The sequence below is a fragment of the Lemur catta genome, chromosome 2 (assembly GCF_020740605.2).
Source record: "Lemur catta isolate mLemCat1 chromosome 2, mLemCat1.pri, whole genome shotgun sequence".
Classification (NCBI taxonomy): Eukaryota; Metazoa; Chordata; class Mammalia; order Primates; family Lemuridae; genus Lemur; species Lemur catta.
Window position 1 is genome coordinate 60,033,928 of NC_059129.1, and position 23,298 is coordinate 60,057,225.

The following is a 23,298-nucleotide window of genomic DNA, read 5'->3' on the forward strand; positions in this document are numbered from 1 at the left end:
CCCTGCAGCCTCCAACTCCTGGGTTCAAGCAATCCTGCCTTTTCCACCTCCCAAAGTGCTGGGGTTACAGGCTGAGCCACCATGCCCAGCCCAACACTGCATTTAGTTGTTATGTCTCCTTAGTCCCCTGCAATCTGTGACAGTTCTTCAGTCTTTCTTTGTCTTTCATGACCATGGCACTTTTGAAGATTCTTGCTCAGTTATTTTGCAGAATGTACCCCAGTTTTGGTGTATCTGCTGTTTTCCCACAATTGGGTTGAGTTTATGCATTTTTTGCAAAGCATCATAGGAGTCGTACTGTTCCCTTCTCAGGACACCATTTCCACAAAGAATATCACACCCAAGACATAGTATGTCTTATTAATGGTGATGTAAACCTTGATCCCTTGAGTAAAGGAGTGTCTGCCAGGTTTGTCAACTGTAATGTCGTCACTTTTTATCCGTTTGGAATTATTAAATACCTATGGGAGACACTTTATGACTATGTGAATACTCTGTTTCAGAATAAGTTTCCACCGTCTAACTTTAGTATCCACTATGGATCTTGTCTGCTATTTCCCTCATCCCATCTACATTTAATGATTGGAATTCTTCTGCAAAGAAGAGCTACCCCTTCTCCTTCCTTTCTCTCCACACTCGGCCCTTGTGTGTCTATCGATCTGTCTGTCTCTCTCTTCATCTAATCATTTAATTACTGACTTACAGCAGTATGGACTTATGGATATTTTATTCTAACGATTACACTCTAACACTATCCATGTACATAATTTGTGGCTCACACTGCTCCAGCTTTGGCCTGTGGGAGCTCCTTCCGGTTGGTCTTTGTGTCCTTTGTGACAAGCCCCTTCTTTTTGTGAGCATTTCCAGAGATTTCCTTGGCCAAAGATGTTCCAGGCTTTTCTTGTATTTTCTCTGCCCCAGCCCTTAAGTCAGCCATCTCTCCAAAGATCCTTGTTTCCTTCTATTGGGGAAGGTATTTGAAAACTGGGATCTAGGCACTGTGTGTGTGCACTGCTTCTGGGATTTTAATGTTCCCAGGCCCTCCCCAGTGGTAAAGTTATGTATGTATGTTAACGTAAACACACACACACACACACACACAGACACACACATGCACACACATACACATTTTAAACCTCTTTCTCTGACAAGTGAGAAACTTGGCTCTGATTATCTAAAATATACAGTATTTACACATTTGTTCAATCCTAGTACACATATAATAGTTCTGGAACTGCTAATGTGTACCTCTATAAGAAGCAAATTTAATAACAAGAGTATATTGTTCTCCTCACCTTTTACATAGTTTTTTCCCTTGAGCCACAGATATATTTATAAGATCAGTACTTACTTTCTTGTCACTCTCCTGACTCGGTAACTTAAAAGCAGTTCCTGATGTGATTACAGCTAATTATCATTTCAATAAATGCCCTCCCAAGGAAAGGGGTAGTGCCAAGTTAGGGAAAAGCTAATCCCACACATTTCAGGGCCAGGGCTTCCTACTAGATTGGAAGAAAAATGCCAAGTCATCTTCTTGGCACAAAAGACCTGGTTAATATGTGTCTTTTCAAGGTTGGCAATAAATGTTTAAACACACAAAAAATCAGCTATTAATTGATTTTGCTTTCTCTGCAAGGCCGTAGAGCCTGGCTTTTTATCTTTTTATTTTTAATTATTATGGGTACATAGTTGTATATTTTTATAGGGTACATGTGATATTTTGATACAGCCATAAAATGTGAATTAATAAAATCGGGGGAATTTGAGTATCCGTCACCTCAGGCATTTATCATTTCTTTGTGTTAGGCACATTCCAATTCCACCTTTTCAGTTATTTTAAAGTGTACCCTAACTTATTGTTGATTACAGTCACTTTGCTGTGCTATCAAACATTGTTCATTCCATCTAACTATATTTTTGCACCCATTAACCATCCCCACTCTACCTCCCCCTCTCTGCTACCCTTCCCAGCCTCTGGTAACCACCATTCTACTCTCTCTTGCCATGAGATCAATTGTGTTTAATATTTAGCTCCCACATATATGTGAGAACATTCAAGATTTGTCTTTCTGTGCTTGGCTTATTTCATTCAATATAATGTTCTCCAGTTCCATCCATGTTGTCGTAAATGGTAGGATTTCATTCTTTTTGTGGCTATATCATATCCCATTGTGTATATAGACCACAAATTCTTTACCCATTCATCCATTGAAGGACACTTAGGCTGATTCCGAATCTTGACTAATGTAAATAATGCTTCAATACACATGGGAGGGCAGATATCTTTTCAATCTATGCAATTCCCACCCTTTGGATATATACCTAGCAGTGGGATTGCTGGGTCATATGGTAGTTCTATTTGTGTGTTTGGAGGAAATTCCACACTGTTCTCCATGGTGGCTGCACTGATTTAGATTCCCAGCAACAGTGTACGCAGGTTCCCCTTTCTCCACATCCTCTCTAACATTCATTATTGCCTGTCTTTTTGATAAGAGCCATCTTAACTGGGGTGTGAGGATGTTTCGTTGTAGTTTTGATTTGCCTTTCTCTGATGACTAATGATGTTGAGCACTTTTTCATATACCTCTTGGCCATTTATATGTCTTCTTTTCAGAAATATCTGTCCGGATCCTTTGCTCGTTTTTTAATAGGATTGAGTTTTTTTTCCTATTGAGTTGTTGTAGCTGCTTATATATTCTACTTAATCTCTTGTCAGATGGGTAGTTTGCAAATATTTTCTTCCATTCCATGGGTTGTCTCTTCACCTTCTTGATCGTTTCCTTTGCTGTGCAGAAGCTTTTCAGCTTGATGTGGTCCCATTTGTCTAATTTTGCTTTGGTTGACTGTGTTTGGGGGTATTACTCAAGAAGGCCTTGCCCAGACCAATGTCCTGAACCAATTCCACAAAGTTTTATTTTACTAGTTTCATAGTTTCAGATCTTAGATTTAAGTCTTTAATCCTTTTTGATTTAATTTTTGCTTATGGTGAGAGATAAGGGTCTAGTTTTATTCTTCTGCATGTGCATATCCAGTTTTGCCAGCACCATTGATTGAAGAGGCAGAGACTGGCATTTTAAAGACAGTTACTAGAGGGTTTTCATGACTTGGATGCAAGAACTAAGGCAGATGACAAACCCCTACTGTGGGCATCCGTAGCCAGGAGGTGATGTCTGTGAAGGACAAGCTGATGACATTCTGGAAGACTTTTCTTATTGGGTTGCCAGATAAAATATGGGACATCAGTTAAATGGGAATTTCAGGCAATTAGTAATTACTAATTTTTAGTATAATTGTGTTCTAGACAGTCCATGTAACATAATTATACTAAAAATTTTAAAATTATGTACCTGAAATTCACATTTACCTGGTATCCTGTGTTTTATCTGCCAAATCTTGCAACAACATTTGCATGCTTTTTCCTCCTCTGCCTTCCTCACATTATTCTTCCTGGCTCTGGGCCTTTGTGTCTTGCCTTTGTCCTGAATGGAATACTCTACTTTCACCTATTAGTATATTTTCTCTATGTATCTTTCCTTAGATTACTTTGACATTATGTACTTAATATCAGTCTCCCACATAGACTTTGAGCTCCTGGGGCAGAGCTTCCATCTGTGTGAGTCAATCTTCATAGTCTGCACAAAGCCTGGCCATAGTAGGAGCTCAGTAAATAAGATAGCTTTTAAATTTCAATGGAATTGTTCTAGCAAATACAAAAGTAGAGAAAATAGTAAAACAAAAACTAAACTACTATCACACCCTACCGCAACAATTGTCAATAATCTTTGTTCCTCTATACCATGTAGATGGTAAAGTCATGTTGGCCCCCGAGAAAGACAGGTCCATGTCCAAATCCCTGGATCTTATGATTGTGATCTTATTTGGGAAAAGGGTGTTTGCAGATGTATTAAGTTAAAGAACTTGGAATGAGATCATCTTGGATTATGTAGATGGGCCCCAAACTCAATGACAAGTTGTCCTGATAACATAGAGAAGAAAAGATGTAGCAGCAGGAACTGTGAGCTGGCTGTTTCCTTAATGCTGAACGGGTGTGGACGAAGCAAAGCCCAGTCCCACCTGCTAGAAAGCCACCTGGTCAGCAGTCCAAGAAGTTGCAGTAAACAGCCATGTCTCCAGTGACTGCAGTCATGTAGGAGGCCTGGGAATGTTCTCTGGACAGAGCATTCTCAAAATATAGAGACTGGGGTGTAAGCGGCCATCTGTTTCCTGCCCTTGAGTTCCCTCCTTCCCCCTTGAGTTGTAGGAACAAAAGCAATGTGCATACCAAGGAGGGAGCTTTTTGCTTTTAGAGCACTCACTTATCCTGATAATTGGCTACTGTGTCTTCATTTCTGCAGAGCTGCTTGGTTCTGGGATCCATTTGCTGAGCTGCACTCAGCAAAAATACACAGACACTCAGAGAGTGGGGTGCTAGAAAACAGAGGCAGATATTAGAGTGATGGGGACAGAATCCCTGGGAGTCAAGAAATGCCAAGAGTGACCAGAAGCTGAAAGAGGCAGGGAAGGATTCTTTCCTAGAGTTTGCAGAGAAATGTGGCCCTAATGACACCTCAGCTTCAAATTTCTGACCTTTAGAAGTATAAGAGGATACACTTATGTTGTTTCAAGCCACCTGCTTTGTAGTAATCTGTGACAGGAGCCATAAGAAACTAAGACAAACTCCCACCTGTTCCCTCCACTACCATGGGGTTACCTTGAAGCAAATTCCAGATGCCATAGCACCTTGTCCATAAATAATCATATTTACCTCTGGAAAGTAAGCATTTCTTCTTTAGACATGGTAACATTAAAATTTTGAAATTCCTTACTTTTATTTAATGTTCAGCATTTTAATCTACGTAACAGTCCCATGCAGATGTTTTTGCAGTAGGTTTATTTTGCTTAGCATCCAAGCAAGGTCTGTATGTAGCATTTGAGTGATGTGAATAAATGTGCTTTGTAGAAATGGAGTCACACCAGGTGTGTGGGGGTTTGTGAGCTCTCCGAGCCCAGACTCGGGTCCTAGGTCCTGGAGGTATACATGGAGCTGTGCAGGTGTCACATCCCTTGGCGATGCAGCCCTGGGGACCCAGCAGGCTCTGCCCCACACCGCCAGCTCACAGGACAGGAGCAGACTCAGTGGCCCCCGGGTGTTGACAAAGCCTTCCAGGGCTCTGCGGAGGGCAGAGGAGAGGCCACGAGGTGGGCAGGGAAGTGTGGCCAGGTGGGAAGGAGCTTGCCAGGCAGGGCTGGCAAATGTGCCCAGGCAGGAAGGCGAGAGGCCCCGCCATGCTCTGGGGGTGATGGCTGGAGATCAGGGGGTGAGGAGGTGGGTAGGACCCCTTCTGCTTGCAGTGGGGACTCACTGAAGAATTTCAGAAACTTGGTGGCCCTCAGATTTGTATTTTAGAAAAACCACTCTGGTTGTCAGTGGAGACGAGGCCACAGGGAAGTGAAGGTGCAGTCAGGGAGCCCCGTGAGTCTGTCTGCTCCTCACCCCTCTCACTGCGGGGAGCTCCCTCTGAGAGCAGGAGGGCTCAGTGTGCCACAGCCCAGACCTCCCGGGGAGACCAGCATTGTGGGCCCAGGGTGGGGCTGAAGCTAGAAATGGCTCCTAACTCAAGCAGTCTGGCATGGTGACAAGCAGGGAAAATATGATTTTACGTGTATTTATTTGTATGTATTAATAATTTCCATGTATAGTGTGTAACTTTCAAGCCCAGGCCTGAGTGGCACTGAGGGAACTGAGAGCAAAGCTCATGTCCGGGGCCCCACACAGGGTTGAAGAACACAGTGACAATGTCCCTGTGCACCTGCAGGTAAGGGACAGCAGGGTCACCTGCGAACAGAGAGTAGGTCTGTTGTGTTCTCTGTTGTGTTCCTCTCCTGGAACGTTGAAGAGTCCACAGCCGTAACAGCTGTTTGAAAATGCATAAGAAAGAACCTTTCATTATCAGAAATAAAATGACTGTCCAAGGTAAGAAGAAAACTTTGTTATGCTGATCCCCAGAATGGTAACTCTTTTCCAGTGCACACCTCAGAATGTCAGATGTAAATTTCTGCAATTGACTTCTTGATAGTCTATATGACAAATGTTACAGCAAAATTTCTGGAAAACTCAAATGAACTATATCATCTACATTTTCCTTTTGTACTAAGTTTTTAACTCTAAGAAGAGGCAGGTCAGGAACACATTGGAAATCTGATTTCTTATCAGATCCTAATGAAAAAGAATGAATTTTAACTTTCTGGTCAAAGGAGTTCTTTTTTTTTTTTTTCCATTAGTACATAATTTGAAAGGTTTATTAGCTTCACAATAGCCACTGTCAGCATTAGGCAAGCAGTTAGTTCTTAGAAAATGTTAGCAGATTGGTCTTGGCTGTGCTTTGCTCCCACGCCTGCTTTACTAATACCTAAAAATCTTCCTTGCTTTGTCCAATATTTTCATATCGTCACGAGGCTTCCTCTGGCTGCCAGGCTGCAGAAACTTTTTCACCGTGGGGAGGTTGCTGATTCTGGTTTGCAGGGCCTGCAATACACAGATCACAGCCTCACAGTGCAGCCCAAAGACCAAAGCACTTATTAGACAACCCAGGAAATGTGAGCCCTGCAACTCTACACACAGACCCCGTCCCTTCCTTGAGCACCAGTGTGGCGACTGGGAACAGACAACAGTGAGACACGGAGATCTGGGAAAACTGAGCTTGGAATGAAGATAGAAGATAGTAAAGGCAAACACTGGGGCCAGTCAGACCAATTTTCCCACTGATTGTGGACACGGGGTGGTTGTGGGTGGGAATGTGTAGGGGAGGCCTGGGCAGAGAGGAACACAAGGTCTGACAGCAGGGACTGCAGTCCAGGGAAGGAAACCAGATGGAAAGAGACCTGCCCAGACAGACTCAGTGTGGGAAGATGGGGGAACCCCCGGGATGATGGGAATCCCAGAGAAATCGGGCACAGAGACTGGAGTGGAATGAATGGGAGTGGGGGCAGATGCTGGATTCTGCGCCCTTTCCACTGAAAAATGGGTAAAATATTCGTAGGGCATGACCCACCTGAAATTTCGATACCATAGCAGGAATCCTTTCATGCCTCAGAACCAGGGCCTGGAAGCTCATTTGGGAGACCTGGGGGCAGTGCCAGCCTGGAGGAGGCTGGGGTCTGAATGTCACCAGTCCAAGGGCCCAAATACCACATTCTGTCATGGGAGAGGTGGGGCTGCCTCTCTGGGGGCTGTGAAATAGTGAAGCTGATCACCTTCAGCAGAGGGAAGTTGGCGGTAAGGCCAGGGTCCACCTCTTCCACGTTGTAGATAAGTTCAACCAGGTGAACGTCAGCCCGGCTCAGCCTGTTGCCAACAAGGTAGTCTTGTCCGTGGCTCTTTAACACCTGGGGAGTTCGAGGTATCAGATCAGGCACACACACACAGTCAGGCTGGGCACCTGCTTGTCCCCAAGCCTCTCCAGCTTGACCCTCCCACCTCTGTCTCTTCATTGGCAGGTGTGAGACCCAGATCTTTCTTCACTGTCCCTGATTCATGAGCAAGAGTGAGAAGCGGGCTCTGCTCCCTGCTCCCCTCCTTGGGGGAAGCCCAGGCTCCCGTTTCCTCTGCTCATTCCCACAGCCCTGCAGAGTTCACACCTGCCACCCTCACTGGCATCTTCCACATGTGCCGGGGTCACAGTACCTGCTGTGGCATGTTTCTGTCTGTCCCGCGCCCTAAAGCTCGCAGCCCTGAGGTTCCAGAACTAGCTCTGCTCTCTGCTCTCTCTCTCTGCAGTCTCCCATGACAGCCTCTCCACCCAGGACGACACTTCTCCTATTTCCTCTCTCCTCATTTCCTGGTCTGCATGCTGAGATCTGAAGTAAACCTGAGTGACCTTGAATTCATCCCTTGCCTTGCAGACTTGGCTGTGACTCCTAACTTACAATGCATTGTAATTTGCAAGCTGAAGTGTCTAGGGGTTAATTGCATTCATGCCTGGAACTTATTTGAAATGTAAAAGTAATCTTATTCCACATCCCCTTGCCAGCATTCTTGTTTAGATACTTCTCATCCATCTCTGAAGCACTACAATACTTTCGTGATGGGCAACTGGTCTCATGTCTCCCCACACATGGTTCCAAACCACTGTCTGCCATATTGGTCTCACCATGTTCCTCTTGAATAAAAGCCCAGGAAGTTCTAAAGACTCTAGTCTAGACCGACATCTAGTGTGGCTCTGAGCCTTGCACAGCCCACATTCTCCTATGACAGTAACATTCTGTTGAATACAGAATTCTAGACTTGGGTCTAGTAAATTGAACTTTTGCTGGAAAAATGATAACTTGGGAATAAGTATTACAATTCTTCACCACCTATTTTTATAAAATGCCTTGAGCGTCAGAGAGCTGCACTCGGGTGCAGGAAATATCACTGAAAGTGAAGGTCCCTGCCTCATGAATGCCCAGCATGATTTCCATGGCCCTCTAAACTCAGCGCCTTGATGTGCCAAACAGCTCCACTTACTTTTTCAAAGGCAGGGAAATAGCGATTGGTTGTTTTCTCTTTGAGCAAGGCAAGCTGGTTGACTTGCTCCTCAGGTGGATGTATGAGCAGCATCATGATGATTTCATTCAAATCCATCATACCTTCCACATACATATCGATCCTGAAGGACGACACAGGCTGTTAAATGCCTCCTGTCTTAGACTTTATGGTTTAAAACTTTAAGAGAATAGAGCATCAGGTGGTCACTATGTGATTCACCTGCAGTGGGTACTTTTTATAGGTCATTCCATTTCATGTGATTTTTACATCTATCAACATGTATTACATAAAACACCCTATCGGGGTAGGTGTGTTTCTAACATTTTTGTTACACACATGACCAAGTACAGGTTCAAAGAGCATTAGTGACACCTCCTGAGTTATAGTCATAAAAAAAATTGGTAGATTCCCTGCAAGTAACCACCCATACTGCACTAAATTTGCCATTTCTATTTTTGGTCATTCTGTTCTGTTCATGAACTCAGTGTGACTCAGGTGGCCAAAGACCTGCTGCCTCAGTGACCTCAACAGAGTCCCTGGCACACCCATCTCGGTCATGTTCCTCTTCCTCTCTCACCATCCTGGTCCTCCCAGGCACACGTCTCTGCCCAATGTTAGCAGTTCTTTCAACCGTCCCCCATAAACACGCTTCCACAGCCCTCTCCAAGGGCTGCTGCCCTACTCCAGCCGCGTCTGCATTTCTCCCGACCCGACGTGAACACCCCTTCCCTGGTGTGATTCGTACACAGTTACCAGCAGTGTGGACAGTAGGAGACCTTCTTTTCTTTTCTGTTAAACTGGGTTTTCCACAATACTTTTTCAAATAACAGCTTTATGGACATATTTACATACTATAATTGTAACCCCATTAAATTATACATTTCTGTAGTTTTTGGTACATTCATTCACAGAATTTTGTACACATTACATTCTCATATCTCAACCCTGAAAAGAAAATCTGTACCCACTGGCAGTACACTTTGTTACTCCCCAGTCCCCACTCCTCTAGCCCCAGGCAACCACTAATCTATTTTCTGCCTCTATGGGTTTGAATATTCTGGATATTTCTTACAAAAGAAATCCTACAAAATTTGGCCTTCTGTGTTTGGTTTCTTTTACGTAACATAATGTCTTTAAGGTCAACCATGTTGCGCATACGTCAGAACCTCACTCCTTTTCATGACAAAATAATGTCCCACTGGGTGCCTTTGGCACATTTTGATCCTCTATTCTTCTGCTTATGGATGACTGGGGCGTTTCCACTTTTTTACCTTTATGAATATGGCTGTTATTTTGTGTACAAGATTTAGTGTGGATGTATCTTCAATTCTATGACTGATCACCCAGTAGAGAAATTCTTGTGTCATTCGTAAGTGTGTATTAAACTTTTTGGGGGAAGGTGAGTGATTCCAACAAGGTTTTATTTTGAGTCGTGAACTCTCAGCACAACTGGGAGGAGCCCCCAGAGCTTTGGTCATACTGAATACCCCTGGCTGCTTCAGACTTGTATCAGAATGTTAAAGTAAACCCAGCTTCTTAGACACCAGGCTGTTCTAACCCTTGTCAAGTGACCAGTCCATATAACTGGCTGATAACTGAGTTACCTGGTCATTATTCTTGTAATTACTGAAATTCCAAATTCAGCTCCTTTGGATTGTCCCTTCCCCAGGCTGTCATCTACACACACTCAAGCAATCCATCCTTGTCCCTGCCTGCTGGCTGGAACTCAGCTCCTAAAGGTTTGGGGACCTGAACCCAGGATTCCACCACCCTCCTGAATTCATGGTTCAAGAGTGTTTGGAAGCGTCTGTCCCGGTGCCGCACCCGTGGGCTGCATCTTCGTGTATGATCACCGTCGCCTGAACCCTCCCACGTTTCTCTTCCCTCACGTCCACAGGACTCTGCCACCCTAGACCTCAGTGCCCAAGGCCCAGCCTGCTGCTGTCCTGACCCCCTGCACGGTCCTGCTCACTCGAGGCAGGATCTCAAGTGCTCCTGGGTCACCTGCTGGTGTGAGGACAGAAAATGTACCTACAGGGCTCTCTCCTTTAAGTCCTTCCCGTAGAGGTTGTGCTTGCTGGCGATGTAGTTCAGGATGGCTCTCGTCTGCACCAGCTCCATCCCATCAATCTCTACCAGTGGCACTTGCTGGAATGGCAGATGCCCGTCTTCGGGAAGAAGGAACGAAAAAGGAGAGGGAGGTGACTATGGGCCCAGCTCTTTTTAGAACGAAAAAGCATTTGGTGCAATGATCGAAGATAAAAAATAAAACATAAAATTATTGTCTGGTAGACTTTCAACTGAAAGAGGACTTTGTTTTTAGTGTCTTATAGTCCTTTTTCTTATCAATCTCTCTTTTCCTTTTTAGCCTCTTTATTTCCTATCCAATGGTAGGTCGCCTGTATATTTTGTGTTGATTTATCTTCATGGATATTTTGCGAGAAACTCGGAGAGTTTAAAACAGGGCTACCATCCTAATGCCATTTAAAATGGGAAGTTCTGAAAGTAAGTCTCATGGTATTCATGACATTTAAGGCAGATCTGACAGAAATTTCTATGTAAAGGTCCCTTTCTGTGCTCTTCAAAGCCTATAATATTGCCAGGATGTCACCTTGTCAGCCTGGGAAGAGTAAAGAACTCAAGATGGACCCATATCTACCGCTTTCCTCCAGTGCATGTCCTTGTGTGTCCTTGCCTGGGGGAGCTGTGTGGGACCCTGAGCTGTCACAGCTCTATCATGGTGCAGAAAGCAGGAGAAAGCAAGGAGAGGGCATTCTCAGGGAGCTGGGGATGGTTCCTTTGGCAAATACTCAGTGAGGTCCGGCCCTTTTCAGCCCTGAGAGTTGCCAGACCTGCTCAAGGAAACACTCCCCTTCCATTTTAACCACTTTTCTCCCTCTCCACCACCCGAAATCACCACTCCCAACAGGCATGGCCTGGTGTGAAGACCTCCCCGTGCACCTTCTGTTAGATACCCGCACAGAGGCAGTCAGATACCTGTTCTTACCATTTCTTAACTTATCCAGATCTTCTGCTGATTCTAAAAATATCTCTTCGAACTGAAAGCAAAAAGCAAATGAGTTCTTGTTAGTTCATCCCATAGCATTATAGACTTTTAAAGTTCCATACCCCTGTCCAGAACATAACATGCAGAAGGGAAGATTTCTGAGATTTGCAGATACAGAGATTAGTCTGGTCATGGCCATTTGGGAATTTAGACTAGACCCATCAGGAAAAGGGTCCGTGTCACAGGACATAACTGCTCCTTCTTGTATTTCACTTCACCCTCACCCTGACCTCACCAGTGTCCATGATCCACTCATGATTTGGAAGCAGAAGTCACTGGAAGGAAGGGATGGAAATGGTATTTGGTTAATATGTTGCAATGTCTCAGGAAAGCCTGTCTGTCCAGGAGAGATGAGAGAACAACCTGGGTGTGTCCCCCATGCCGTGTACCATGCCCCGACGACTATCTAAGATCTGCCCCTAGGGTTTCTACTGTAATTTCTATCACTCTTTCCCATTTCACAGATTAAAAGCGCTTGTCAATCTAGGAAAGGTCAGGAATTTGGGGGTTTCTAATGTTCTCCCTGGAACAGACTTTGTTGCCGATCTGTGATCATGCAGGGTCATAGCGTATTAATAGGTACAAATGTGTGACACAGGTGTGTAAGTGAGGAGAGGTGTGTGCCAGCAATTAACAAAGCATCCACTTCAAGGCAAACAGAGTGATGGAGGGTAGTCACTGCAAGAGGTGGGATGGGGTAGGCCGGTGTGGTGTCTTTTTGTTTATTTTGTTGTTTTCTTTGAGACAGGGTTTCACTCTGTCACACAGTCTAGACTGCAGTGTCGTCATCATAGGTCACTGCAAACTTAAACTCCTGGGTTGAAGCGATCCTCCTGCCTCAGCCTCCTGAGTAGCTGGGACTGCAGGTGTGAGCCACCAAGTCTTGCTAACTGTTCTATTTTTTATAGAGACAGCATCTCACTCTTGCTGAGGCTGGTCTCAAACTCCTGGCCTCAAGAGATCCTCCCACCTCAGCTTCCCATAGTGCTAGCATTAAAGGTGTGAGCCACCGCACCCAGTCATCTCTGTGATGTTGCTCGAGAGCCTGAGGGACTGGATCATAACCATGAGCCTCTGCACACCGGGAACCCAGAGCGCTGAGCGAGGGCCTCCAGCCAGCCCTGCCCCCCAGTCCCCTCAGTCAAGCTGGGATGGAGAGGAGGGAGCCTGGGTGCTCTAAGCCTTGCCCCCTGCACCTGCTGTGCTGCACTCACCCTGCCCAGGGCTCTCACACACCTCTGGACCACTGTGACAGTGGGTTCTTCATTTGTAGAAAGAAAACAACCGGGAATGACACTCTGGATTTGTTGTGTGATGGTGTCTTCATAAAATGAGAAAGGATCAGGCTAAAGTCCCACGTATGAACGAAGCAAGGGAGAAAGTGCAATCCGAGGCTTCGGTCCACACGTTGCTCTGAGGCTGAAGGGGACACACAGGTTCCCTGCACAGGACGCCTCCTCACCCTCACAGCCTCCTTTCCTGCTCCTGCCCCAGGGACAAGATCTCCTGAGCCTGTCCCTGCCTCCCTCCCTCACACACACTTGCTCAGCCTCAGTCTGCACAGGCAAGTGTTTGTCCCAGGGACACCTCCAGAGGGCAGCGCTCCACAGAGTCACACCCAGAAACCCGCCAGCATGTCCTGTTCAGACACTGGGAAGAAGGGCCTTGGAACACTCTGGAATGCTTGGGTGGTCTCCTAGAGGCCCCCACTCCTCATTTTAATCACCTACTTGCTTGTCTGTGTCCTCAGAGACATGAAGGCTGCTCTAGGGCAGGGACCAAGGCTGTCCTGTTCTCTGTCTACCCCAGGGCCTGGCACAGAGCCTGGCACTTAATAGGTGCTCAAGAAAATAATTGCTGAATGAGTTTATTCAGTCTAACAGGAAATTTATTACAATCCACTCCCTCCTTTCACCCATTGTGCTTTATACTTTAACTTTAATTATATTTAGCTTCTCATATATTTTATCTTTTTATTATGGAAATCTCCAGCGTGTATAAAAACACATATAACATCTAATGATCCATTGTGTTTCAGTCACCTAGCTTCAGTAATTACCCACTCAAGCCAAGTTGCTTTCATTGTATGCCAACCTCTCTCTTCTGGTCACAATATGAAACAAATCTGTGATATCATATCATCTCATCTTAAATGTGTATCTATAAAACATAACAACCATTTAAAAAATAATAATACTATCACTAAAATAAGGCACAATTACAGTAAAATTAACAAAAGTTCTTAATCTTTATTCAATCAATATTCAGGTTCCTAATTGTGGTATAAATGTCATAAAGTATATTTTATACTTTGTTTAAATCAAAATCAAAATAAGGTCCACACATAAAGTATAATTGATGTTTCTTTAGTTTCTTTTGAAAATATCTTTTAATTGTTTATGTGCTTTTGGATAAACAGATTTCTTCCATTTTCATTTGGTCAAATCAGTCCATTTTTTTCTTAGTAACTATGAATATTTTCACTGAAGTTAAAACTATTCAAAGACCATCTTGTATGGAAGTCTCCTGGCTTAGAAAAGAAATTTCATACGGTCCATTTTAGATGTAACTTAAGTTGACCTAAATCCCAACCTACCTCTACTCCAGCTGCAGCCAAGAGCCACCGGATGGCCTCCATTCTGCCCCGTCCATCAAAGTAGTGAAGCTTGACCTTCCCTGGCATAATGGTAGTCTCTTGCTTTCTATAAACAGAAATAAATATATGAATGAATGGGTCCACAGAAGCAAAATGTACTTTTGGATGTATGGTTGGGGCATCTGCCTTCCTTGTGGCAGGGTTAGAGGAGTCCCCAGAAGGTCTTCCTTGGCCCAATTTCTTACCTCCATTGTGAAAATGCACCAAACCAGTCTCATGTTCCCATTTGTCCTTAATTTGAGAACCTAAATAGGGCAGCCTGGATCCCACACAGGTGAAGGCCCTGGGAGCCTGGGAGGGACCTTGAAACCAGAGGACATCCCTGACAGGGAGGAACAGGAGGGAGCCGAGTCACTCTTCAGCTCTTTGGCTGTTACGCTGCACTCGCTCACAAGCAGAACTGGGGCTTAGTCTTGTCCTGGCTGTAGCCAAAACCTAAGTTTTCTCTACAGAGAAAAGTGTTCATTTCTTTTCTATTGGATGTCTATATTTTTCCACTTCTGGGAGAGCTTTATTTTACAGTCTAGAAAAATGGTATTTGCTGCATTAATTTTACATTATAAGGAAAAGAACTAACTAATATTGGTTTAGTGTCTGACATAATATCTACTTTCTCATTTTATCCACATTTATTTTTCATAAAAGTTACTTGATATAGCCTGTTATTATTCTAAGTTTACAGTAGAGATTATTCATATCTGTAGAGGTTATGTGATATGCTAAACCTAGCATGGTTTTTATTTGACAATAATTTATTTTTAATTTGAAGACGTTTATTCTGAACCAAATGTGTGTGACCAGTCTGGAGCACATGACCTCAAGGGAAAATGTGCCGTGACAATAAATTCTTGGAGCTTCTCTATGCAAGCATTTTGCGAACATTAGGTCATGGCCTAGTAGCCGCTTGTACAATTAACAGAGTGGGCTCTGATTAGCATTTTAAAGTTGCATGTCATAGAAAATGTCAGCATGTATCAGGTGCCAAGAGTAAATTTTTTTGCATGTGTGGAACATTAATTTACGTTGTGTGCATATGAGTGCACATATATGACTGCGTGCTCTGGGTGGTTGTACAATGTAAGAAACACATGTGACTGGGACTAGCTGAAAACATTTTTCAGTTGTTGCTCTAGTCTGCACTACTGACATTTTGGGGTGGGCAGTTCTTGCTGTGAGGGTCTGTCCCGTGCACTGGAGGATACTACAAAGCAGCATCCCTGGCTTCCACTCGCTGGTAGCATAGTGTTGTGCCCGCCCACTCCCTGCAACCCATCGTGACAACCAGACACATCTCCACACATTGTCAGATGCCCCTGGGGACAAAATCATCCCTGGCTGAGAACCACTGCTCCACTGCAAGGTGGTTGGAGAGTAGCACGCAGATGGGAGCCAGCGGGATCACCTCCCACAGAGACCGGGCCAGTTCAGCAATGGTGTCCAGCAAGCGTTAGCAGTGGTGTGACAAGAGCACAGGATTCCTTAAAGCAAGGATGGGGAGGGACAACTTCAGTCTCATCTTTGGTCATCAGACCTCTGGTCAGAAAACATTTTAAAATGTTTTTGCAAGCTTTTATGTTTATTGAATTTTTAGCACAAATATATTTTTCTTCACACAATAGTTACAATTCTAAAAAGGCATGTGAAATTTGAATTTTTATATGTTAAAATAATTTAAATATTCCAGGAGAAGCTTTTCTTTTTTCTTTCCTTTGCATGTTTTCTCTGGGTTACATGTAAATGTATCTATCTCTCCTTTTGGAAACTTCCATTCACACTTCCTAACTAACACCCACTGAGCAGTTTCCATGTCCAGCCATGGCTGTCATGGACACTGATGGCTGGAAGGGAAGGTATGAGTTTGATTTGGTCGCTGCCTCCAAAGGGGTTTAAATCTAGTGAGAACAATAGACTCGTGGACAACTGAGAGAGCAGCATGTGCCCAGCAGAGATTTCACTTAACAGGTTCCTGGGAATTCCAACCAAAATCATGATTGTCTTCGCCAAGCAAGTCAGAGCAAGGGCTGCCAGGCTGGGAAACCTGAGGACCTGCCGCTGCCCACGTGGCTCCTACCGTCCAGGGTGGCATCGTCCAGGCTCAGCAACTGTTTTTATCTCTCAACTGTCTGCTTTCTACTCTTAGGTTAGGGTCACTCCTTGGAGTTGTCCAAAAATCTATTTATGGCATATTTAAAAGTGCTTGTTCTTTATTTCTGTTTCAATTTTTTCTTCCTTGGGCACTGTTTTTTTCCCTATGAATTTTGTTTTGTCCTGCAAAGGTCCAACACCAATGTGACATTTCACAGGGTCTCTGTTAGATTCCGAGGCTTTGCTGTATAAGATCTTCATTTTATTAATTTTTTTAAGTTGGCAATTATTGAGGGGCACTACTGACCCTCATCATGTTACATCCTACTGGGTGACTTCATGTGTCTTATAAATACTAATTATACGTCCTACTGATATGTGTAGAACACCCCCCAATTATGTCCAGGGGGGTTATAGAGCTAGAGGAGTCTGAGAATTCAGCCCTTTCTCCAAGTGTGTGAGGATGTGATGAATACATTGAATGCCAGAGAGAGAGCATGAGATTTGCTAGCTGGCTAGTTAGTGACAAAGTCTGGATTAGAACTGAGGTCTTCTGACATTCAGACTAGCTTCTTCCTGTCATATCTTATTATTGAATTTTCACAGTCTGCAGAATGTAGCATTTTTATGTGTCCCCTCCTTGCCAGAAGCTCTCAAAGAAGTTGTCATAGTCTATACGCATGGGACACTGCTCAAAATTCTGTCCTTGCTTCATAGGATGGGACACAGCTAAATCAAGAGCCATATCTTTTTGTTTTTTCTTTCTTTCTTTTTTGTTTTTAGCTTTTCCCTCATAAGACTCATCATTTTAGAATACACTAGTATAGAGTAATTAAATAACAAAGTAGTATGATGGTAATAAAATAACCAATCCTGATTATGAAAGCCACCACTCTGCTGTTCAAACAGTATTTATCAAAGCAATGGAACTTGCCCACATATGGCAAACATGATGACTGTGCAAACAAAACAAAACAAATCAGGGTGTCCCCAAAATCACCACACATAGGGAAAATGGGAAATTGTAGCTAAATGTACCTTTATTTACAAAATAGTCCTTACAAAATTTTACAAAATTCTTCCTCTATATACATTTAGCTATAATTTCCCATTTATCCTATGTATGGCACCTTTGGGGACACCCCGTGGAGTGTCTTACCAGGATAGCCAAGGGGAATGTTTAATTTGGCAAATAGAAGGAATTTGCAAATGCTGTTAGACCAGAAACAAGACAGCTCAAGAGAAGGGCATCATTATTCTTAAGTTCCTGTTTCTCTAAGGTGCAATTCCACATACACTGGCTGTACTGTCCTATACATGTAGATTCATTTGCAATTTTGAGACTTTAAACACTGCTCAGCCTTTGGTCCCACAAACATTGAACAAGTAATAGAAGGAAGAGGAAGAAGAGGATGAGGGGGTGAAGAACGATGAAGGGAAGGAGGAAAGAGGAAGGAGAAAGAGGAGGAAAAGAAGGAGAAATAACACACTACTTGGTGTCCAATTGAAAAGTATTAATAACTCATGTGAACAATAAGCTAAGGTATGTAAAATTGATTCTGGAAGTGTAAATTTAGATCCTAATCAGCAGGCACTGACGATTGGTTTCCCACCTGGAGGGGTGGGTTTTCAGGCAGGAGAGGCATGCAGCCACCCAGGTACATTCTCTTTTCATTGCTCAAGTGGGACGCCAAATGGGTGACCCTACCAAATGTAAATCCAGTATCATTGTGTGTTGACTCCTGAACGGTTTAGACTACTACATGCTTTTTAACTACCTAAACAAATTACGTATAAGCGCGGACAAATGCATGGCGGCATTTTCAGATTGCCAATACTGTTGTCACTCTCACTTTTCTCACACCATCTAAGTCACTGCTCTTTTTTCCTAATTCCTGAATCTTATTTTTGTTTAAAGCCATGTCCTTCACGAACTACTAAACAATTCTCAAATTGGTTCCTGAGCACACTAAGAAGGCACAATAAAAACATTAAGTATCTCCACAAAGTAGCACATTGAAACACGCTCTCCTAGTGAAGCAGACACCAGAACATTTAGGAAGGTTCTTAAGGTCGGCACTAACCTAATGAAGTCCTGGCTGCGTCTCTGCTCAGCTCTTCCAGGCCAGCTCCTGAGCCCTGTGCCAGCTGCTTAAATGCTGGGACTCTCCTGCCTGCTGAACTGGGCGGGCCCAATAGAGAAAAGCCACTCCCACAGGGTTGAAGGCTCCAGAGTTCCCTGCTGGACTAGAAAGCATGACAGTCAACAGTGTTTCATTTCAAGGTTATCCAAAAATGCACAATAAGGGATTTCAAATCTATTTGGCTGCCTCAGAAGTTCCCAGGGCACCAGGCTTCTTTGAACACTGTTTAAGGAGGATCTCATTAAATAGGCTGCAGGTTTAGGGCAGAGGAGAAAACTTGTAGGCGACCGTGGCATAAGAGGGTGTTGTCAGGGAAGGGGACTTGAGAGAGAGAATGGGGAGACTGAACCTATGTTTATAAAAAGCACTCAATGATGAATGCTGTTGCAAAATTCTGTAGGCTGGAAGAATCTAGCAGAGTTGTCCTAGCCCTGGGTGGGAAAAGCTCAGCTGCATTTCCTGGGGTCACTGGTGGATCCTTCTCTATGGGAACATGTTGGCCTTTCTCTCTAGCCCAAGGCCCTTGATGCACCGTTTCTTCTGCCCGGAACACGCTCTTCTCCCCTCCTCGCAGGCATCCCGTCCTTCCTCTGTCCTGTCACTCTTCCCACATTCTGTGTTCAAAGTCTGCGTTTCCCCTGCTCAGCGTGAACTCCTGAGGACAGGGCTGCCCAGTCCCTGTGACTGACTGCAGTGCCCAACATACGGCAGGGGCTCAATGCGTATCTGTGATTTCTCTATTTCTAATGGAATTTGTCTAACATAGAAACATAGAAAGAACAGTGCAATGAGCTTGATGTACCCATCGCCTTGGTTCAACTACCGTCAGCAATATTTGAAGCAAACCCCAATCTTTGTCTTATTTTATCAATAAATAATTTAATGTATATCTTTGAAACTTTTTTTTGGAAATATTTACATTACAGAAAAATTGCAGGCCGGTCTCCGTGGCTCACGCCTGTAATCCTAGCACTCTGGGAGGCTGATTGTTTGAGGTCAGGAGTTTGAGACCAGCCTGAGCAAGAATGAGACCGCGTCTCTACTAAAAATAGGAAGAAATTAGCCAGATGACTAAAAATATGTATATAAAAAAAAAATTAGCCGGGCATTGTGGCCCATGCCTGTAATCCCAGCTACTCGGGAGGCTGAGGCAGGAGGATCACTTGAGCCCAGGAGTTTGAGGTTGCTGTGAGCTAGGCTGATGCCACAGCACTCTAGCCTGGGCAACAGAGTGACACTCTGTCTCAAAAAAAAAAAAAAAAAAAAAAGATCCCATCTGGGACCCCACACTGCATTTTTTTTTTCCCAGAGTCTTGCTCTATCACCAAGGGTGGAGTACAATGACAAGATCACAGCTCCCTGCAGCCTCCAACTCCTGGGTTCAAGCAATCCTGCATTTTCCAACTCCCAAAGTGCTGGGGTTACAGGCTGAGCCACCATGCCCAGCCCCAACACTGTAATTAGTTGTTATGTCTCCTTAGTCACCTCCAATCTGTTACAGTTCCTCAGTTTTTCCTTATCTTTCATGACCATGGCACTTTTGAAGATTCTTGGTCAGTTATTTTGTGGAATGTATCTCAGTTTTGGTCTCTCTGCCGTTTTCCCATAATAGGATTGAGTTCATACATTTTTTGCAAAGCATCACAGGAGTCACACTGATAAAGAAAACTCCCATCTATTACCTGGCACATCAGCATAACACTAAACCTATTACCTGGTGCATCAACTACCCTATTACCTGGTGCATCAACTCCCCTAATACCTGGTGCATCAACATAAGACTAACCTATTACCTGCCACATCAACTAATGTATTACCTGTCGGGCATTAGCCACCTGAGACCCCACCCCTTGCATCACCCCAACTTAATAAAAGTGGGAACAATCGGGTAGATGGGGCTCAGAATTTGGTGGTGAGACGTCTCTGAGCCTGCTGTGAATAAACTTTGATTCTCCGACTCTCCCTGTGCCGCTCGGTTTGTCCTTGAAACCACCCGCCGTAACACTTGCTGTAACAATACTGTTCCCTTCTCAGGATACCATTTCCACAAAGAATATCACACCCAAGACATAGTATGCCTTATTAATGGTGATGTGAACCTTGATCCCTTGAGTAAAGTAGTGTCTGCCAGGTTTGTCCACTGTAATGTCACTCTTTATCCCTTTGGAATTAATAAATATCTATGGGAGATACTTTATGACTGTGTAAATACTCTGCTTCAAAATAAGTTTCCACCCTCTAACTTTAGTATCCATTATGTACATTGTCTGCAGCAAACACTATCGTCATGTTTCTCTGACAGTGATTTTCTATTTCCCTCATCCCATCTACATTTAATGATTGGAATTCTTCTGCAAAGAAGAGCTACCCCTTCTCCTTCCTTTCTCTCCACACTCGGCCCTTGTGTGTCTATCGATCTGTCTGTCTCTCTCTTCATCTAATCATTTAATTACTGACTTACAGCAGTATGGACTTATGGATATTTTATTCTAACGATTACACTCTAACACTATCCATGTACATAATTTGTGGCTCACACGGCTCCAGCTTTGGCCTGTGGGAGCTCCTTCCGGTTGGTCTTTGTGTCCTTTGTGACAAGCCCCTCTTTTTGTGAGCATTTCCAGAGATTTCCTTGGCCAAAGATGTTCCAGGCTTTTCTTGTATTTTCTCTGCCCCAGCCCTTAAGTCAGCCATCTCTCCAAAGATCCTTGTTTCCTTCTATTGGGGAAGGTATTTGAAAACTGGGATCTAGGCACTGTGTGTGTGCACTGCTTCTGGGATTTTAATGTTCCCAGGCCCTCCCCAGTGGTAAAGTTATGTATGTATGTTAACGTAAACACACACACACACAGATACACACACATGCACACACACACACATATTTTAAACCTCTTTCTCTGACAAGTGAGAAACTTGGCTCTGATTATCTAAAATATACAGTATTTACACATTTGTTCAATCCTAGTACACATAAAATAGTTTCAGAACTACTAATGTGTACCTCTATAAGAAACAAATTGAATAACAAGAGTATATTGTTCTCCTCACCTTTTACATAGTTTTTTCCCTTGAGCCACAGATATATTTATAAGATCAGTACTTACTTTCTTGTCACTCTCCTGACTCGGTAACTTAAAAGCAGTTCCTGATGTGACTACAGCTACTTATCATTTCAATAAATGCCCTCCCAAGGAAAGGGGTAGTGCCAAGTTAGGGAAAAGCTAATCCCACACATTTCAGGGCCAGGGCTCCCTACTAGATTGGAAGAAAAATGCCAAGTCATCTTCTTGGCACAGAAGACCTGGTTAATATGTTCCTTTTCAAGGTTGGCAACAAATGTTTAAACAAAAAGAAAATCAGCTATTAATTGATTTTGCTTTCTCTGCAAGGCCATAGAGGTTGGCTTTTTATCTTTTTATTTTTGATTGTTATGGGTACATAGTTGTACATTTTTATAGGGTACATGTGATGTTTTGATATAGGCATACAATCTGAATTAATAAAATCAGGGGAATTTGAGTATCCATCAGCTCAGGCATTTATCATTTCTTTGTGTTAGGCACATTCCAATTCCAGCCTTTCAGTTGTTTTAAAGTGCATCCTAACTTATTGTTGATTACAGTCACTTTGCTGTGCTATCAAACATTGTTCATTCCATCTAACTATATTTTTGCACCCATTAACCATCCCCACTCTATCTCCCCCTCTCTGCTACCCTTCCCAGCCCCTGGTAACCACCATTCTACTCTCTGTCGCCATGAGATCAATTGTGTTTAATATTTAGCCCCCATGTACATGTGAGACCATGCAAGATTTGTCTTTCTGTGCTTGGATTATTTCATTCAATACAATGTTCTCCAGTTCCATCCATGTTGTCGTAAATGGTAGCATTTCATTTTTTTTTTGTATGGCTATATCATATCCCATTGTGTATATAGACCACAATTTTTTTACCCATTCATCCATTGATGGAAACTTAGGCTGATTCCAAATCTTAACTAATGTAAATAATGCTTCAATACACATGGGAGGGCAGATATCTTTTCAATCTATGCAATTCCCACCCTTTGGATATATACCTAGCAGTGGGATTGCTGGGTCATGTGGTAGTTCTATTTGTGTGTTTGGAGGAAATTCCACACTGTTCTCCATAGTGGTCGCACTGATTTAGATTCCCACCAACAGTGTACCAGGGTTTCCCTTTCTCCACATCCTCTCTAACATTCATTATTGCCTGTCTTTTTGATGAGAGCCATTTTAACTGGGGTGTGAGGATGTCTCATTGTAATTTTGATTTGCCATTCTCTGACTAATGATGTTGAGCATGGAGCTGTGCAGGTGTCACATCCCTTGGCGATGCAGCCCTGGGGACCCAGCAGGCCCTGCCCCACACCGCCAGCTCACAGGACAGGAGCAGACTCAGTGGCCCCGGGTGTTGACAGAGCCTTCCAGGGCTCTGCGGAGGGCAGAGGAGAGGCCACGAGGTGGGCAGGGAAGTGTGGCCAGGTGGGAAGGAGCTTGCCAGGCAGGGCTGGCAAATGTGCCCAGGCAGGAAGGCGAGAGGCCCCCCCATGCTCTGGGGGTGATGGCTGGAGATCAGGGGGTGAGGAGGTGGGTAGGACCCCTTCTGCTTGCAGTGGGGACTCACTGAAGAATTTCAGAAAGGCGGTGGCCCTCAGATTTGTATTTTAGAAAAACCACTCTGGTTGTCAGTGGAGACGAGGCCACAGGGAAGTGAAGCTGCAGTCAGGGAGCCCCGTGAGTCTGTCTGCTCCTCACCCCTCTCACTGCGGGGAGCTCCCTCTGAGAGCAGGAGGGC

At 43.9% G+C, this 23,298-nt stretch overlaps 1 protein-coding gene across 2 annotated transcripts; it reads right to left on the reverse strand.

The window, feature by feature from the left end:
• Positions 1 to 5,667: 5,667 nt before the first annotated feature.
• LOC123632948 (glutathione S-transferase A1-like) lies at positions 5,668 to 21,646 on the reverse strand. Of its 2 annotated transcripts, XM_045543744.1 has the most exons (9): positions 21,584 to 21,646; positions 18,420 to 18,582; positions 14,191 to 14,296; positions 11,535 to 11,586; positions 10,563 to 10,695; positions 8,507 to 8,648; positions 7,255 to 7,386; positions 6,411 to 6,526; positions 5,668 to 5,915 (listed from the first exon to the last, which is right to left on the reverse strand). In XM_045543744.1, exons 3-9 carry the CDS (start codon positions 14,275 to 14,277, stop codon positions 5,711 to 5,713), a joined length of 867 nt encoding a protein of 288 aa, XP_045399700.1. In that variant the 5' UTR covers positions 14,278 to 14,296; positions 18,420 to 18,582; positions 21,584 to 21,646; the 3' UTR covers positions 5,668 to 5,710. The 2 variants fall into 2 exon arrangements, with proteins under 2 accessions (XP_045399700.1, XP_045399701.1); XM_045543745.1 differs by lacking the exon at positions 5,668 to 5,915 and having other exon boundaries at positions 6,283 to 6,526; positions 21,584 to 21,632.
• Positions 21,647 to 23,298: the final 1,652 nt, after the last annotated feature.

Bases quoted from the DNA above. Each gene is read 5' to 3' on its own strand.
- LOC123632948 (XM_045543744.1), bottom strand. From the start codon at position 14,277: ATGCCAGGGAAGGTCAAGCTTCACTACTTTGATGGACGGGGCAGAATG. The intron at 10,696-11,534 runs GTAAGAACAGGT...TTCTTCCCGAAG, and splicing joins TCTGGATAAGTTAAGAAATG to ACGGGCATCTGCCATTCCAG. The intron at 6,527-7,254 runs GTGATCAGCTTC...TGTGTATTGCAG, and splicing joins CCAACTTCCCTCTGCTGAAG to GCCCTGCAAACCAGAATCAG.